Genomic DNA, 17,304 nt, shown 5'->3' with positions numbered 1-17,304 from the left:
TTGTTTAAGAGGAGTTGGAAAATTCGATACTTTGCTTATTGCTTTTCAAGCAACTCATATTTTCTTCATCCTCTCGTGTATGAGCTCAATTATTGACGTTCATCAAGAGGTCTACTGGAACGTTTCAAAGGTTCTTTTCACCAAACCCCCTTACGATGTACAGCGATCGAGCCCGATAAGCCTCTTCTAGCATGTCCAGAACGACTGCCTCATCACGTCATCGGTCCCTATCTCTCCAAGGGACCTCCGACGTTGCGCTCTCTTGATCGTAATTAGTGCAACTAAGTTTTTCACTTACGTGAGAATGTTTCATAAATAAAATAATCAACACTGCGCCTGTCTGCCATCCAGCCCGAGGTGGTTTCTCACTCCCCAGGCGCTTCAATTCCGTCGAGCTGAGCATCACGATCCGCAGGATAACGTTTGTGTGTGTTTTTTTTCTCTTTTACTTCATTGTGTTTTATTTCCACTATTCCACCTTTTATTTGTACTCATCCCGCCCCTTAGACGGACCTTTCGTTGCAGTCGAGCCTAACCCAGAGAAAGCTGTCTATGGTGATTTCTACCGCGTGGTAAAACAGCCCGTCGAAAACCCGACGGTGATGAGGAAAATAAAACAACACCCATTCCGAGCCTCTCCGAAGCTGGACGCTTGCAATGCTCGTTCACCGATGCGGAAGCTTTCCAGAGGCCATTTTCCTCGCTGCACCAAACGGATGCGATGTCCTGCCGGTGCAGAGCGTGCGAAGGGCCAAGCTTTCCCTAGCGTCGGATGTTTTCTACCGGGCTGCCTAAGGGCCACCATCGTCGTCGTGCATATTGCACCGAGAACTGGGCTTGGGGATGCCCTTTCATCCAACCGCAGCTCCATCCATTGCTCCTGAAGCGTGCAACATGCAACGGCATCCCCGGGATGCATGTCATCACGAGTTTTGCCGGGGTTTTCCGCTCCGAAAACCGTTTAACGCTATCCAAATGCCCCGCGCTCGTAATGAGTTGCGCAGAAATTTCGCATTGTAAAATGTAAACCGGCTAAACGCCGGTTCGTGTGCGGAATGTGCCCCTTTTTTTCGTCCGTGGTTCGGCCAACTGGAACTGGAGTGGAAAATATGCTTCGGTATGCGCCGCGGAGGGCTACTTATGCATTTACAATGAATTCTCGGTGATGTCTAGCACACAGTGCATTCTAGAGCGGCATTAGGGCAAGAAAATGATAATATCTCACCGCAGCGCGAGTGCACGTGGGTGTGTGCAGAATACATTTATGGACGTGTGAATCTTATTAGCAAACGAGAATGCAATTTCTTTAAAGCATTCACCCGTTACTGATCGTTTTTTAAACGCTTCTTTTATCAAAATTTACCACTAAAATGGTGCCACTAATATTGCTTTTCTAACTAGCACTCCATCAATTTGTCTTGCATTCGTTTAAAATTCACCAAGTGCACCATTTTACGACCGAAACAGCATCTAATTGCATAATACCCAATCGCCTCACGCTACGCAATCAAACGGGGATGCATTTGCGTAGCTCTGCCTCACGCCTCGACCGATGGTCAGCCGCGTGTAAGATTTATTCGCCCGGTGGCTCAAGCGATTATTAGCGTTCCGAGCGTTCGTACATAAACCATTCCCCGGAAGCGACCATGCTGCATACGCACACGCTCAAAAGGAGCATGTAATTGTGCTCCATCCTAGCAGGTGGGCCAACAACCTGATATCACCTGCACGCAGCATCCAGGATGCAACTTTCGAACCCACCCCCATTAGCCTTTGTTTGAGGTACCGGCGTACGATCCCCAAGGCGCGCCGCCGGTCGGTGGTCTATAAATTTAAATTGCATTATATCGCCAACCCACCCTTGTTCTCGTGGCAAGTTTCTTGACGCTACCTGCCGCCTCAGCGAAACCGTTTGCTCGGAACGAAAGGGCGTCCGCGGAAACGCGCTTCACGCGAGTGGGTAAGTTTTTAATAATTCAGCTGAATTAAGTCGCACGCTAAACAGCGCACCAGCGGTGCAACCGACACCGACGGCCAGCTGCAGTGGTGTGTTTTTCCGGCGCACGTAAACTGCCACGGTAAGGACGATCCCGTTACGCTCTGAGGTGTAATCTGTGCATATTCAGCCTGAATTAATAGGACGCGTGTCTCCACTCAAGCTCAAACTGATGAGCTTCACCGAAGAGCCTCGAACCATCTTCGACCACACGAGAGGCGCTGGCATCATGCCGGAAACTGGCGAAGAAAGAAAACGGTACCCCCCCGTTGCTACCCGGTAGATGCATGAACCGTTCCGGTAAATTGCCATAAATCTTTAAGTACCTGCCCCGTACCACGAACGGTTTAACCGCCCCGGGAGTTGGAAGGCGTTTGAAGTGCCTGTCCGCATGTGGATCGTGCCGGAATGTGACATGTTTGTGTGCAACAAGCTTCCCGGGGATTCCAAGGTACTCTCGTGTGGTGGAACTTACCAAACTTTCCCTTTACATGTATCGGGCGCGTTGGTTTTGCGGAGTTTTGGGGGCCAGTCGTTCATGCCACGCGTCGCCCCAAAACTTTCGACGCGGGAATTTTGTTTCGGAAGTGGATTTTCCCACTCACACACACGGCCCGACGTTCACGAGTTCCGAGGTGATTCGGTGTACGGCAGCGGGTGTAATGGGTTGCGATGGCATATCAACAAACCATCGCTGGACGTCGTCGTCGTCTTCGAACCACTGGAGTGCTCCTGCAGAGGATCGTACTTCCACGCTGGAAGACCCCAGGACGTGGGAGGACGAGCGCAGGCGCGCTGGAAAATATCCCCCCACGCTAGCGTTTAGGTGGGAGAAATATCCCTCCTGTATCGGAGCTACTCACACACACACACACACCCGGTCAGCCCCTTGGATGGTCAGCGAAACGTACGGCCATTGAACCGCCTATGGTCCCATCGCAAGCCTCAGCTCCTTATCGACAAGCCACTTAAAGCCTCTGCGGACGCATAAAACTGTCGATCGATTTTTTTACTCCCCCCTTTCCGAATAAATCACCCATATCGAAGACGTAAACAAATCCATTACTCCCGCGCGAATGACGAACGCGGGCCGATTTGGTGCGGGTTTTTTTTCCACGAGCAACCAGGCGCCTCCATCGGTGGATCTGTCGGGTGGACATGTGTGCGCCGCTCATTCCAATTCCGTAGCGCACGGCCATCGCGGACGCTCGGCGCGATTGACATGCGGTCGTTCCGGGACGGTCCAGCAAAAGTAGACCGTTAAATGCGATCTGAGGCCCGGAAATCGTACAGCCCGCGTGCCGTAAAAGGATTATGTTTCATCGTAAAAAAAAGCAAGCGAAACCAAACGCAGAAGAATATGAGCAGGGAATGAACAGAGAGAGAGAGCGAGAGAACTGGTGCAGCTTTCTCGTGTTGCATGTGCGCTGCCCGAGACGCTCAAAGACGTTGAAGGACAATTAAATGTTTATGATGTTTAGCTTCCTGCTATGGGGGGGGGGGGGGGTGGGGGTGGCGTAAAACAGGCAGCTTCGTGCAATGGTGAGGCCAATTTAATGCGGCGTTGATTAGGAATCTATATATAAACATTTGGCGAAAAAAAGTTAGAGGTAAGACGTGCAACTTGGGAGGGAATTAGAAGTCAAGAGTGCGCGGTGAGAAGTAAAATGCGTTAAATAAGGGGCTGAGACGTGAGAAGTGAATCTTTAACCATGAGAAGTGAGTCATGTGAGAAACTACGCGTGAGCAGTGAGCCGTGAGCCGTGTAAAACACCAAGCATGATGTGAGACGTGAGAAAAAAATGCACAAGATGAAAATAAGATTCTGCAATCAAAGATAACTGGATTCAATTAGCCGTACTGTGCGATAACTTTTGATTGATTGGGTGCGTTCTAATGCGCCAAGTTTAATGGAAAACTCAACCGAAACGGGAATGGCCTTTGGAAGGATTTAATTCGTAAGCTGGGAAAAAGGGAGCCTGGGAAGCGCACACAAACCCGTCCACCAATTTATTCTTGTACAAGAAAAAAAACACGACCGGCTATTCCGAAAGCATTTCCAAACTTCACTCTGCAAAACTTATCTCATTGATTTCTTTCGCTCTCTCTCTCTCTATCATTTGTTTGTGTGCTCGCATCAATTTCCACTGCGGGCGCACGATTTTACGACCGTGAGGGAAATGTTTGTGCAGTAAAAATTTGTTATTTTCCAGCGCACCGACCCGAATGGTTTGTCCGACCCAAAACCCTGTGCCACGGTCATCATAATTGATGCAAATGATCTTTGGAAAAGTGGTATCGAAGAACCAGAAACTCACCTTGGCAGCGTTGCTTCGGTGGGTGGTAAGAATTCGCCAACCAACCCCCAGTTGGCAATGGTTTTTGATTTCCCTGGCTCCGTACCTGTGCGGTCACGACTTCACGAATTTTCTGAACTCGGTGCAGCGAAACAATTGAAAGCTTCCCATCAGCTTTCAGCAGCCTGCCAGCGAAGGGGTGAAACTTAGCCAACGAAAAAAAAACCCCACCCGTACGGAGTCGAGGGTGGACAAATTTCATTATTCGATTCGATTCCCCCACTGCCCGATCGAAAGTCTGCAAAATGCAAAACCATCCCGGCGAATTGTGCCTTTTGCCGGAACTTCCTGCGATTCGCAATTCCCATGTGGTTCCGCGTTCTACCGCCCGCTCAGCAAACAAAAGATGACCAGCTAGCGAAACAGCAACAGAAGCAAAACAAACGAAAAGAAGAAAAAATGGAGCTGAGAAATAAAACGGTTACGCTTCCAGCGCGAGCACGCCGGTGCTGAAGGAACGTACGAAGAAATGACCCTCCCGAACGAAGTGCAGAGCGTCATTTCCTTATCCGTGCGGCCAAAACCCGTGGCCCCGGGACGAAACGCTTGACTGGGGGGGGAGCACGGGAAAATTTAAATTTATATTGTGAAACTTTTATGAAGTAGTAATAAAGATAAGAAAACAAACTAAGGCACTTCTCCCGCGGGCGAGCGAAAGAGTTGCCGCCAGGATGGTTCGTCCTTTTCGGTTCGCTCCGCTTAAGAACCGTTGAACGTGGAAGAAGCTTGCAGGGAATGAAGCAAGAAGGCAATCAACTTTTTCTGCCCTCCCCAAACGTGTGCAGCTGCACGAGCTCAGGAGAAGGACACGGCAGTTGTGTCCCTCGACGCGTGCCGAGGGTTGAAGGCTAATAACAATCCTGGCAGCGCATTCAGCGCCCTCCCGATGGATGGGTTGTAAAATTTGACGCGCTGTAAGAAGCGGATTTATTTGGTAATAATATTTAGGGCAACAAAAAAATGGTATAAATGATCGTTTTGTTTTAACTGTTCCCTCGTCACTAGCGGGCTGGTGGTTGCCGATTGCATCCTGGTATGGTATGGCGCTCGGAAAGTTCTTCGCTATTGCCAATTGAAAACCAAAATAAAAACCTACACCTTCATCTCCAACCAGCGAGCCGGATTGCTGATGGTCATCGTGTCAACCGTCTTGATGTCGACACCGCGCAACGAGAACCGCATCAGGACGTTGTTCAGGATGTGACTGTAACCGTGCCCACCGAAAGAGGTCTAGAGAGCGAACGAAAAAGTGCATGAGAGAAACCCAAACGCGCGCTTGCTGTAAGCTTGTTAAATCGTCCTTACCAGCCGGTGCTTGGTGTGGATGTCGTGTGCCATCAGGATACGCTCCGCGTATCCTTCGCCGATCATTTTCATGATCTTCTGGATGCGCTGTTCGTCCGACTGCATGTACGATTCGGGATTCAGCTGATAGTACGAACACTCCGTACCGAACAGATCGAACTGGCAGTACGTGCCGAGTTGTGCGAATTCCAGCAAATCCTCGTCGGAGAACAGTGTCCTGTCTAGGTGGGACATGACGCATTTAGCAGCACTACCACCCGCCTCGAGGTACAACCGCACGATCTCAAACGGTGCATCCCTTTCCCGACCCGGATGGAACGATACGCCACATCCGATAGCGGCCTGCACTTCCGCCGTCGCTTGGATGGCGTTACGCTCAAAATGGCTAATTGGCCAGCCACTTCCGACCTCTCCGATGAATCCGCACTTCACCGGTTCAGCGAGTCCGTCCACCTCCACGCCAAACAGCAACTCTTTCGTGTACAGATCCGTCATCCGTTCGACGCTCAGCCCGAGTGTCGCGTCGTCCTGCATCGCGTGAATGTAATGGCCCGTGCCGGCGATCACGTGCACATTTGCCTCCGTCGATACCTCGTGCATCAGCTTCAGGTTGCGCCCGAGCCCGTGGGACGTGTTTTCGACGATCGCACCACCACCGAACTTGCGATACGCCAGCACGTCACGCGTGACTGCTTGGTGCGTGTCAAAGTCCTCGAAGTTGATGTTGTACCGGCTCCCGTACGGGTACTGGCGCACGTAGCCCACATTTTCCAGCGTGATGCGCCGACTCACGAACTCCTCGACCGCGTCCGGTGGTGCGGAGTACATTTTGTCGAAGTTCAACGAAAAATGCTCATGCGTAAGCGTGTAGCCGAGCTGTTCCGGATCGACCGGACCGCGCACTGGTTGAGGCGAAGGATTTGCACCGTTGAGAGGACAAAACTGCACTTCACACACGTGCGGCTGTACTCACCTGTCTGCACCTTCATCATGTTGGAATTGCTTCAAAGCCTAGCGAGAACTAGCGCTGGAACTCGTGCCCCTGTGAAATCACTCGAATCTGATGGGCGAAACCTTTAGCACTGCTTGGAACGGCCGGCGAGACGTGCCGTTTTATATTCAAACAGCTCACGAGACACGATAATTGACCCCACTTCTCGATGCGCTCGTTATCTCGCGTGTCTTATCTGCGATGTTGCCAGTTGTGGGAGAGCCTCTAACGTGTTAGCGGGAGTAGAAAACATTCCAAAATGATCATCCAATTTTGCTGTGTTTGAAATGATTTTTGAAGGAGTCCTTTTTGAAGGTGATCAACGGTTTTTGAAAAAAACGATCACACGATTCGCTTGTGACCTACATTGCAGTCTGCGAACAAAGGTTCGCTTCAGACTGAGTTCTGGTTCCGTAGGTAAATCTCACGCCCCCACGTCCTCCCGTGGAGGGTGGCACGATAAAGAGCTGTTTATCAACAAAATCTACGCCAGTAAGCTTCCGAGACTGTTTTGGGAAGAAAAGCATCAAGGCCTTCTTTTTTTTTGCTTGGAGCCGTGAGCCGTCCGGTGGGATTGTTATCTATTTTTGAAACCAATGGAAAATAAACAACAAACCGCGCATCGAATGGAGGCAGTAGGGTGTAAACAATTTTTTGAAATATTCTTTGGCACCTCCACCCACCGTGACGAGCCAATAAAGATCGCGTATCCAAGCAGGCCGTGCTTATACCGGTTGTAGCAAATTCAGGATACTCAGACGAATAAATAAATTTCACCACATTTTGGTCAAAGGTCTCAATTAAAAAAATTCATATTTTGGTACTAACAGCTAAAAGCATTTTAAATTTTTTTATCGAGATACAGAGAACCAAATTTATTCAAGGGACATTGATTTGTGTTGCTGCAGTGCCAAGGTATACATGAATATCATTTAAACAGTAATTTTATTGGCAATATCGAACATAATATAAAAAAATCAACAAATTAGATATTGTGCTCGTATAGCCGTTAGAGCATTTATATGATGTTTCCATTTTTACAGGACATCACATTCCTACTCCTCAGTTACGCTCAACCGCCTGTTGTCAAAGTCAGCTGTTCTCTAAACACAAACAAAACCGCAGCACAATCAACATGCCGAAAAATAACGATGCCGAAAGAAACAACCCGTGCCTGAAAGTAAGTTGAATCGGAAGAGGTAAAGTGAACTCACCAAAGCTTACCCGGTATTGCGGTTTTCTATTTGTAGGAGCAAGAACTTTCCTACAAATGTCTGAACAAAAATAACTTCGACCACAGCAAGTGTGAATTGTATTACGCAAACTACAACAACTGCAAGGAGTTTTGGGTGAGCTCAATCAGTTATTTTATCGAGCTATATGCATTAAGTGGTCTTTTTCTTTTATTTAAAGAACAAAGTTCGTGCGGATCGCCGGGCGCACGGAGTCTTTCCACACCTGCCAGATGTTGATGACCGGGAAAGAATTAAAGCCGAGTACATGAAAACCAAGCCAATGTAAACAATATGTAAACACTCGTTTGTTGTACAGTTTTGTAGAAAGCAAATAAAGCTATTTAAAATTTTAACGAATTAGTTATTGAATTCAAGTGTAAAAACTAACGATACACAGTTGTAGCACTTGTACGGCTTTAGACAAAAATTCTTTCATACATAACTAATACATCATATTAATTAAATTATAATTTAGGTGAATAATTACCACACTGATAGCAGTACTAAACATCAATTTTGAATAAACCAAAATAAGCAAAACACAGTAACTATTTTAACGTTTTTTCACATGAAAATGCCGCGTTCCGTGTGTTTACATCTATGCGGGGTTATTGACAGATATTTGACAATGCATAAAGCTTGACAACAAACAAACTCCAAAACAATACAACGGTGCAGCCCGCGAAGGAAAGTAACGCAAAATATTTTAAAATTAGTCTACTATAACGAAGCAAACATGCAGGAAAAACCGGGATACAAACCATCCGTTAAAGTGTGTATCATGTGCCAAAACCGGTCCAGTGTAACCAATACTCAAACAGAGGATGCGCTTCAACGCATTACCTACCACAAACTGCCGTCTAATCCTGTGAAACGCGATAAGTGGCTTGAATTTTGTGGGCTCACTAGAGACAGCTTCCCTTCGTTTGCCTTCAAATTCCTTTGTAGCAACCACTTCGCGCCGGAATGTTTCGAACGAGATATGCGGGCGGAGCTACTGTACGGCACAAGGCGGAACATCTTAAAAAAGGACGTGTTGCCGACGATTCGTACCACAGAGCAACAGCTGAAACGCAAGATCGACACAGAGCTAGATGGTGAGGGCGAACGGGAAAAACGAAAAAAGGAAGTCGAACAATTGTTAAACGGCGAAATACCCGTCACAGAAACAATCGTTAACCCATTTCGAAAGCACATATGTGATGAAACGTCGGGTGGAGACGCGATTTCGCGGGCCAGCTCCGCAATGGTCCATTCAAACGATATTATCCAAGTGCTACCACGGATGGGAGAAGCAGAAATGGTGCATAAAATCGTCGAGCTAGAGCGCGTTACCGCTGACCAGCGATCGCAAATATCGAAACTAATGAGCACAATCGATGAGAAGACGGAGAAAATCAATTTCGCTAAGACGGAAATGGTGAACGTAGCTATCTGCCTGCAAGAGTTAAAGGAAAAGGAAAATCAATTCCTCCAAACACGTGTACGAGAGATTCTTACGGGGCGATTCGGTGAGGGTCAGTTGGCAACAATATTGGCGTTGAAACAAATCCCGTGGTCAACGGACGAGTTAGCGCAAGCGTTCGAATTACGGTGCATTAGCGCGGAAGCATTCGAGTACGTCGTGCATCAGATGCGCTTGCCATTGCCGGATGCTTCACATATTGAACGGTGGATACACAGCGTTTACCTGGAAACCGGGCGAAATGTGGCCGTACTCAAGCTTTTAAAACAACGCGCTACTACGCTTTCCGCCATCGATCGCATCTGCACCCTTAATCTAATGCGTACAAGCATGCCCGTACGATATCACTATGATCGTCACCGCGATCAAATAATTGGACCAAAGTCCCAACTCCATTGCATCGCCGTCCAGGGTATCTTTACGCAATGGCAGCAAATTGTGCACATTGATTTCGATCTTATTTGCACCAAAAGCGTAATAGAGAAGATAGTCTCAGATCTTCACGAGATCGACTACTGTGTGGTTGCCATAACGACCGGCTGTGATCGTGAAGCTTCCGACATATGGCACGCGCTGGAAGTTGATCAAGAGCACCACTATATACAGCACCCAGACACGGACGACTTGATATACGTTTTCGCTTGTCCCGACCGAACGCTGGCCGCCATCCACCGGGTGCTGATTACGGATGGGTTCGTGTGGCAAGAAAACAATGTGACGATCACAAAAGCTGCTCTAATGCCATTGCTTCAGTCGCATAACGACCGCTCGAACAATGCGGAAAAATTCGACCAGCGATATTTGGACAGTGAGGTAAGCAAACAAATTATCTATACATCCGTTAATTAGTGCTTACAAGCCGTACTCTACTTTTAGATTTTAAAGGAAATAGCCTACGATGCCACCGCCTCCCGAGAACTAATTTCTCCGCAAACATCGAAAGTATTGAAAATGCTATCGCACGACGAAGACGAGGATGATCTTTTATCCACAATATCAACGCTTTTTGAGCTTTTTGCTGATTGGTACGATCTGTGCATGACCGTCACACCATTGCCAGAGTGTGTATATTCGCAACAACCACCTATCACGCTGCTTCCGTTTGGAGCGAACGAGGAAGAACAAAATATCGTGCTCGATGGAATGTTCGACGTAATGGAAACGTTACGATGCGTGAATTTAGACAATGATTACCTTTCCGAAGCCGTGCTAATTTCGATTGCTTCCATGCGAAAGTTGCTCATACAATTAAAGGAAAAATACCCTGAAATAACGTACATTCCAATGCAGCGGCTTAGTTCCGTACCATTGAGTGAAACGATAGTCAAACTGCAAGAAGCGGTTAAAAAAAGAGCCCCCTCTCGAACGGTCTCGATAAACGAGGTACTCTTTGATCTCTGCAAAACGATTGCTGCCAGTCAAGATGATACGCATGTAACAAATGCCTTGCTTCGGTTAGGGCAGTTCACGTGCGATACTGTTCCGGAAAGCTTGCGCCGTCCCGACGATGAACCCGATCCAGATGTAGGCACGGTAGCGGAACGAGACGCCTGTGAATATCTTACGCTTTTGATTGCCGCGCGATTGGGGGATAAATACGATTATCTGGGTGATCAGTCGATCGTTATCGAGCGAAAGAATAACAAATACACGATCAAACCAGATGGAGTAGAAGTTCTCGCAAACGTGGACCCATCTGCTCTGTGGACGGAACAGGCGAAAAAACTCGAATCGTATATGCGCAGCTTGGTGTACCATCGGAAAGTTGGTTTAGTCGATTCCCTCATCGATTCCATACACAAAAAACATCCACGTATGGGACGCGATCTGATAGAAATGTATGTTAAAAAACGTGTCACGATTCGATTGCAAAGTTTAAATGCTAAACTAGAATTTTTACGATCGGAAAAGTCCAATTAAAAAACACCTCTAAGACAACGTTTACCATACTAACTATTGCATTTTTTGCCATCCGTTAAGAGCCATATAACAGCGTGTTTAGAGGATCCGAAAATGTTATTGCTTCAGAGGAAAAAAAACGGTTGGAATGAGTATTCTGGATGATCAATCATGCCGTTCGGTTCAGTAGTATTTGAAAGTTTTCCGTCACCAGGTAATCGTCACCGAAGATAATCACGAGATTTACTTCGAATTCTAGAGGAAAAAAATGAAATGTATGAATCTTCGGCACATCTCGTTTTGCCTTAACGTCCTTCATTTCATACTAACCAACTTTAAAATTCTTAGTTATCAGCGTCGGACATGTGAAAAGCCGCGGCAGTGTCATATAAATGGGTATAGGCACCTTCGGACAGACGTTGCCATCCGCGATCTGGATGTTCTGGATCTCAGTCGCATCGCGCGAATATCCTTCAGCGCAACCGCACGTTTCCACTCGAACCAGCTGTATTTCTATCGATTTGATAGCCACCTCCGTGTGATGCACGGTTACAGTTCCGGTAAACGGTTTTGTCACGCAGCAATCGGTCGTATCAAGCGTGACCGATACGAGAAACCGCGGGATCGAGATTCGTTCCTTCGCTGTCTTCTGCAGTGTGTCGGGACTAATTGAGAAATTGACCTCCTTTGGTGGGTGCTCGACCACCGGTCGGTACTGGATGATGAACTGTTGCGTTTTTTGCACACTTTTGGCCAAAAAGCTGCGCTTGATGTCGCATCGAAGCATGTACATTATATTAACGAATACCCCATGGTACGTTTCGTACAGCGTTTTCGGTTCTTTCGCACAGATAAGCGGAAACTCAAACGGATATTCGCTCGTACCGATGGGAAGCTTCCCGGAAGGGGCCAGATCACTGTGCTGGTTAAGAAGGGTAATTGGTTTGACGCTGTTGTACAATGCCTCGAAGATTCCGACATTCTTATTGCTGATTTGAAGATTCACCGAGCCCTCCAGTGTGAGTGTTACGCCGTCGTGCTTGGTTTCCGAACCACATACTATCTGCACGACGCCCGAGACCGTTTCCTGAGAGTGCAAGGAAGAGTTAGTTATTCGATCATAGCAAAATTTCCGTATACCGGTTCCACCACTGCTACGTACTCCTTCATAGTAAATTTTGTTCGCTCGGCGAAGCTTAATCTCTACACTAATTGACATATTGTTGCAGAATTGCCCTCAACTCGTAGCTTAGTACTCGAATTGCGCGATATTTCTTTTCACCACTGGATAAACATCTCCGAAATTTGCAAGGCACTGCTCACTGCACTGATAAGAATTCTGAATTTGTCAGACAACCAATTTACAAAACAAATCTGACAACCGTAAGATGGGTCCTGGCATCACAAGGTTAATAGAGATACGCATAAGATTAACACAATCAATAAGTTATGCAGTTATTTTATTCCTAAGATTAAACTCTATTCATTCGTTTGAGACGACACGCAAGTTAGGATTCCACTCTTCCAGCATAGCTACTGACAACTTCCATAAAATATCTTTCTCGGGATCATCCACAAGGAGCAACTTCAAACTGGGTAAACGATACAGACAATTCAACCCCCGATGGCTAACGGCCGTTCCCCGGAGGTTTAGCTTCTCCAACGATGGTAACATATTTCCAGAGATCCGATCGAGATACCAATCATCGAACAGGGCCACATTTTCAAAGGAAAGATGTCTCAAGCGTAACAATTTCTGTATGTTTTCCATGCCTTCGTAGAACAGGTTCAGGCCATCGCAACGCACCTCCTCCAGCACCATACCGGGCACGTGGCGTCGCGGTAGATCATATTCATCGTCTTCGTTCTTTTTGATCCATTTGGTATCCCCTCGGAACCTGCAACCGGTTTTAATCGAACGATAGTGAATAGATACTACAATGCTTTCGCCAAGGCTGTTACACAATAGCCTGTGTTTTACCGTACGGATCCGCCACGATGCACGACGAAGTGGGCCGTGGCAATATCGTCCCCTAGCGTGGCATGCCGCTCGGGGATGAACTTTTGCATATGAGCTTCTACTGCCATGCGCCGCTTTTGCCACCATTGGAGAATTGAAGCCGGTGAAAGGTTAATCGGTTGCTGCATTTTTTCCACCAGCTCCGAGTTGCGATTTTCGGAAGCAAACAGCTTAAACGCGCTGTAGAAACTATCGGGCCGCTCCGAGTATGGTGTGCGCCACTGCAACCGTCGTTTGTCTTCTTCGATCTGTTTCGCTACCTCCGGTTCAAGTTCCACACCCGGTTCAGTGGGAAGTTTGTCGTTATTTTGGCTTCCATGAAGCTTTGCCCGATTTAAGGAAACTGGGAGCCGCGCGTTCCTGACTAGCTTGTACATCGTACACACAATAAGTTATCTTAACTAAAACTTATTCGAAACTCTTGATTCCAGAGCCCGGAGCCTTGTATTCTTGCAACGAGTGCTGTTTGTTTACAACCGTGCAGAAAAATAACACCCGTTACATAGCCGCCCCGTGTTTACATGGTTCTGGCACATCCTGTCAAGCTTCCAACTGTCAAAAATCTGTCAAAAGTTTGCTCGGTATAATCGAAACACGAGCAAAGTAAAGTTTGTTTAATAATTGTGAATCATTTTGCACCCAAACAGCAAATTATGAGCGAAGGCGAACAAAGTGAAGATGGGCAGGTGATGAGCGGAGTGGAGTTGAGCCCTTCCGAGGACGAAGAAACGACAGATTCACTGGACATCAAACCGCCACAAGCGAGCAGCGCGTACTATGGAAGCAGCAAGCGGAAGGACAAAAAAACCAAGGACCGCCGACATCCGAAGGAGCATCTTCGGCATCACATGATGATGGAACGGGACCGGGACCGAGAACGTGACCGGGGTGATGGGCGCGGTGATAGGGGTGGCAATCGGATGGAACGCGAACAACATTACTACCGGGAGCGAGAACATCACGCACAAAGTGGCCGCGAACAGCATCGAGCCACGCAGGGATCATCGTCGTCCCGCATGGGTAGTGGAAGTGGCCGCGAGCGGGGCGCAAGTGGCCGAGACGCTGGCGCGCGCGAAAAGCACCACTCGTCCCAGTACGAAATGAATCCTTTCTACGGCGAAATGCGCGAAACGTACCACAGCAAACGCGACCGGGAACGGGAGCGCGAGCGGGAACGTGAACACCGGGGGGATCGCGTTGAACGAGAACGCGAGCGGGAGCGGAAGTACAATGAAAAACAGCGTCGCGCAGAGGAACACAAGTATAACGAGAAAAAAATGGAAGATTTGCGTACACGGTTGTTGAACAAAAAGCACCGGCATGATTCGAAGCTGCACCAGCGTGGGGATATGCGAGATCGCGAACACGAAATGGCAGCAGAGGTCGCAATGCATCCTGACGAGATGAATTATCATCGTGAAAGCATCGGGCGCCGCCGAGAGCATCCGCATCGCCGCCATCACGAAGAGGAAGGTGGAAATGAAGGACGCTCGCGTGATCGAAACCGACACCATGGAACTCGCGATCACGCGGAAGTGGTGGAGATCACTGAAAGTCCGGAACATCTCCATCACCAGGGCTATACGCTAAACATTCCTCGAACAGCCGAAGAAAAGGAACAGGAGGTACGACGTGCTAAGCTTCTGGAGGCGGACCGGGAAATGTTGCGCCGGAAAGAGATGGCCCGGGAAGAGCTTGAAGCGCGAAGGTTGCGTAAGGAAGAGGAACGCCTGAATGACGCAACGGATTCCCATTCCGACGACTCTGATGCAGAAGACGTCGAGGAGATCGAAGAGGAAGAGCTGATGGATGAGGATGAAGATGCGATCATAATAGGAGAAGACGACCGCGATCGACGGTTAAGTGGCAAACGTGTAGAAAAACGAAAACTTGGACGAAAGCGAGAACGAACGCATCACAGAAACCGAGATGTGTCGTACTCACAGTCGAGCTCCTCCCACGGATCAGACGATTCCGAGGGCCACGAAGAGGACGAAGATCACGCCCCGGTAAGCCCGCTGTCGGTGGGCGATTTGGTGAAATCCGACCGTCGGAATCGTAAGAGCAATTCCCTGTCCTATCGGTCACACTCGCGCTCACAAACACGCTCGCGATCGGGCTCGGAATCTGGTTCCAGGAGTCACTCGAGAAGCCCGCGGCATTCGCGCCGCCATGAAGGTGCTGACAGCCTCAGTTCAAGCCATAGTCGTAGCCAGTCGAGGGAGAATGAGTTGCGCAAACGATCAATTGCCGGTGGCGATGCTGATGATAACGATGATGGGAAACCACACGGTGACGGAAAGTCTCCGAAGAATGGTGCCTCCGAAGAGCAACAAGAGGTGGAACCGAAGAATACGCTTCCCCCGTACTACCCTGGAATACAGGGTTGCCGCTCGGTGGAGGAGTTCCTCTGCCTCAATCGCATCGAAGAGGGCACGTACGGGGTCGTGTACCGAGCGAAGGACAAACGCACGGAAGAAATCGTCGCCCTCAAACGGCTCAAGATGGAGAAGGAAAAGGAGGGCTTCCCCATCACGTCCCTGCGGGAGATCAACACGCTGCTCAAGGGTCAGCATCCGAACATCGTGACCGTACGCGAGATCGTTGTCGGTAGCAACATGGACAAGATTTTCATCGTCATGGACTACGTCGAGCACGATCTGAAGTCGCTCATGGAAACAATGAAGCACAAAAAGCAGGTCTTTCTGCCAGGCGAGGTGAAATGTCTCACGCAGCAGCTGCTCCGGGCGGTGGCTCATCTGCACGATAACTGGATCCTGCATCGAGATCTCAAGACGTCGAATTTGTTGCTATCACACAAGGGCATCCTAAAGGTGGGAGATTTTGGGCTCGCCCGAGAGTACGGATCACCGCTGAAACCCTACACCTCGATCGTCGTAACGCTCTGGTACCGAGCGCCAGAGTTGCTGCTCTGCTGTAAGGAATATTCGACCCCGATCGACATCTGGTCCGTGGGCTGTATTTTTGCGGAGTTCCTTTCGATGGCGGCTCTCTTCCCCGGGAAGACCGAGATCGACCAGCTCAACCGGATATTCAAGGATCTCGGCACGCCTAACGAAAAGATCTGGCCCGGTTACAATGAGCTCCCGGCGGTGCAGAAAATGACATTCACCGAATATCCGGTATCGAATTTGCGCAAGAAATTCGCACACCTTACCAGCGAGCTAGGCATCTCGCTGCTGCAGGGTCTGCTCACCTTCGATCCCAAGCAGCGCCTAACGGCGGAAGTGGCCCTTCAGCACAGCTATTTCAAGGAGCTACCGCTGCCGATTGATCCCGCCATGTTTCCCACGTGGCCAGCAAAGAGTGAGCTCGGATTGAAAAAGGCTCTCGCTTCTAGCCCGAAACCACCGAGTGGCGGTGGGGAGTTTAAGAAGTTGGTAAGTGTCCGTAATTCCGCCACATTGTGAGTTCTCTATTGGCGATTGTAATCCTTTTCATTTCTTCGTTTTTCTTCCCACCCAGGGTGACGATGCAGTGCCGGATAATGCGGGATTCCATCTCGGTGGCGCCACGTACGCCGAATCCCGGCAGCTTGCGATGGGTCCCGGATTTAGCCTGAAGTTCTGAGGGCACGAGTTGTCGTCCGGGTTCGGGTTAAAGTAAACGCAGCAGCGCGACTACTTATACCGAACGCGGGTGACTAATGATGCTCACCGCAGAGCGAAGGATTCATAAAATTCCACCCCCATTTTTCCGACGATTGTAATCGATCATTTTCTCACCAGCCACAAGACACGTGTCCAGTGGAAATGTGTAAATAAGATTATCCTGTTAAGTTAAAAAGTTGAGACTCAAGACTCAAGAAGTCGTTAAGATTAAAAATAAATTTTTCCTTATCGTATCGTATCGTATTAGTGTATGCTTCAGGTTCCATGGTCAAGTACCATGTATTATACCGTATTAAATTGTAATCGCTACTTTTCTCCCGTTCACGAATGCTACATCACACGTAATAAAGTATCGATATTCCAAGCACGATTACTCACGCATTCCAGCGTTCTTCAATCAGTGA

General features: G+C 48.5%; 6 protein-coding genes across 6 annotated transcripts; 3 read left to right on the top strand and 3 right to left on the bottom strand.

Annotated features, from left to right (window-relative positions):
• Positions 1-5,445: 5,445 nt before the first annotated feature.
• Positions 5,446-6,684, bottom strand: LOC128720144 (phosphotriesterase-related protein). The gene is made up of 3 exons (XM_053813791.1): positions 6,632-6,684; positions 5,659-6,560; positions 5,446-5,583 (listed from the first exon to the last, which is right to left on the bottom strand). The coding sequence occupies exons 1-3, from the start codon at positions 6,648-6,650 to the stop codon at positions 5,446-5,448; spliced, it is 1,059 nt and encodes a 352-aa protein (XP_053669766.1). The 5' UTR covers positions 6,651-6,684.
• Positions 6,685-7,766: 1,082 nt separating this feature from the next.
• Positions 7,767-8,184, top strand: LOC128720881 (coiled-coil-helix-coiled-coil-helix domain-containing protein 7). Its single transcript, XM_053814580.1, has 3 exons — positions 7,767-7,829; positions 7,900-7,998; positions 8,063-8,184. Exons 1-3 carry the CDS (start codon positions 7,785-7,787, stop codon positions 8,168-8,170), a joined length of 252 nt encoding a protein of 83 aa, XP_053670555.1. The 5' UTR covers positions 7,767-7,784; the 3' UTR covers positions 8,171-8,184.
• A 436-nt stretch (positions 8,185-8,620) lies between these two features.
• On the top strand, positions 8,621-11,269 carry LOC128727159 (uncharacterized). The gene is made up of 2 exons (XM_053821039.1): positions 8,621-10,162; positions 10,226-11,269. The coding sequence occupies exons 1-2, from the start codon at positions 8,621-8,623 to the stop codon at positions 11,267-11,269; spliced, it is 2,586 nt and encodes an 861-aa protein (XP_053677014.1).
• A 32-nt stretch (positions 11,270-11,301) lies between these two features.
• LOC128731920 (vacuolar protein sorting-associated protein 26C) lies at positions 11,302-12,467 on the bottom strand. The gene is made up of 3 exons (XM_053825078.1): positions 12,411-12,467; positions 11,579-12,335; positions 11,302-11,503 (listed from the first exon to the last, which is right to left on the bottom strand). Exons 1-3 carry the CDS (start codon positions 12,465-12,467, stop codon positions 11,418-11,420), a joined length of 900 nt encoding a protein of 299 aa, XP_053681053.1. The 3' UTR covers positions 11,302-11,417.
• Positions 12,468-12,731: 264 nt separating this feature from the next.
• Positions 12,732-13,645, bottom strand: LOC128720487 (distal membrane-arm assembly complex protein 2). Its single transcript, XM_053814158.1, has 2 exons — positions 13,230-13,645; positions 12,732-13,146 (listed from the first exon to the last, which is right to left on the bottom strand). Exons 1-2 carry the CDS (start codon positions 13,643-13,645, stop codon positions 12,732-12,734), a joined length of 831 nt encoding a protein of 276 aa, XP_053670133.1.
• A 276-nt stretch (positions 13,646-13,921) lies between these two features.
• Positions 13,922-17,261, top strand: LOC128731043 (serine/threonine-protein kinase PITSLRE). Its single transcript, XM_053824137.1, has 2 exons — positions 13,922-16,669; positions 16,755-17,261. The coding sequence occupies exons 1-2, from the start codon at positions 13,922-13,924 to the stop codon at positions 16,857-16,859; spliced, it is 2,853 nt and encodes a 950-aa protein (XP_053680112.1). The 3' UTR covers positions 16,860-17,261.
• The last annotated feature ends 43 nt before the right edge of the window (positions 17,262-17,304 follow it).

This window comes from Anopheles nili, chromosome 2 (genome assembly GCF_943737925.1).
Source record: "Anopheles nili chromosome 2, idAnoNiliSN_F5_01, whole genome shotgun sequence".
Lineage (NCBI taxonomy): Eukaryota > Metazoa > Arthropoda > Insecta > Diptera > Culicidae > Anopheles > Anopheles nili.
The sequence above is the reverse complement of the archived record's forward strand: the minus strand, read 5'-3'. Positions and strand labels throughout refer to the sequence as shown.

Bases quoted from the DNA above. Each gene is read 5' to 3' on its own strand.
- LOC128720144 (XM_053813791.1), bottom strand. The intron at 5,584-5,658 runs GTAAGGACGATT...TTCGCTCTCTAG, and splicing joins TCCACACCAAGCACCGGCTG to ACCTCTTTCGGTGGGCACGG.
- LOC128731043 (XM_053824137.1), top strand. From the start codon at position 13,922: ATGAGCGAAGGCGAACAAAGTGAAGATGGGCAGGTGATGAGCGGAGTG. The intron at 16,670-16,754 runs GTAAGTGTCCGT...CTTCCCACCCAG, and splicing joins GTGGGGAGTTTAAGAAGTTG to GGTGACGATGCAGTGCCGGA.
- LOC128720881 (XM_053814580.1), top strand. From the start codon at position 7,785: ATGCCGAAAAATAACGATGCCGAAAGAAACAACCCGTGCCTGAAA. The intron at 7,830-7,899 runs GTAAGTTGAATC...TTCTATTTGTAG, and splicing joins GAAACAACCCGTGCCTGAAA to GAGCAAGAACTTTCCTACAA. The intron at 7,999-8,062 runs GTGAGCTCAATC...TTTTATTTAAAG, and splicing joins ACAACTGCAAGGAGTTTTGG to AACAAAGTTCGTGCGGATCG.
- LOC128727159 (XM_053821039.1), top strand. From the start codon at position 8,621: ATGCAGGAAAAACCGGGATACAAACCATCCGTTAAAGTGTGTATCATG. The intron at 10,163-10,225 runs GTAAGCAAACAA...CTCTACTTTTAG, and splicing joins AGCGATATTTGGACAGTGAG to ATTTTAAAGGAAATAGCCTA.
- LOC128731920 (XM_053825078.1), bottom strand. From the start codon at position 12,467: ATGTCAATTAGTGTAGAGATTAAGCTTCGCCGAGCGAACAAAATTTAC. The intron at 12,336-12,410 runs GTACGTAGCAGT...TTGCACTCTCAG, and splicing joins ACAAAATTTACTATGAAGGA to GAAACGGTCTCGGGCGTCGT. The intron at 11,504-11,578 runs GTTAGTATGAAA...TTTTTCCTCTAG, and splicing joins AACTAAGAATTTTAAAGTTG to AATTCGAAGTAAATCTCGTG.
- LOC128720487 (XM_053814158.1), bottom strand. From the start codon at position 13,645: ATGTACAAGCTAGTCAGGAACGCGCGGCTCCCAGTTTCCTTAAATCGG. The intron at 13,147-13,229 runs GTAAAACACAGG...AACCGGTTGCAG, and splicing joins CATCGTGGCGGATCCGTACG to GTTCCGAGGGGATACCAAAT.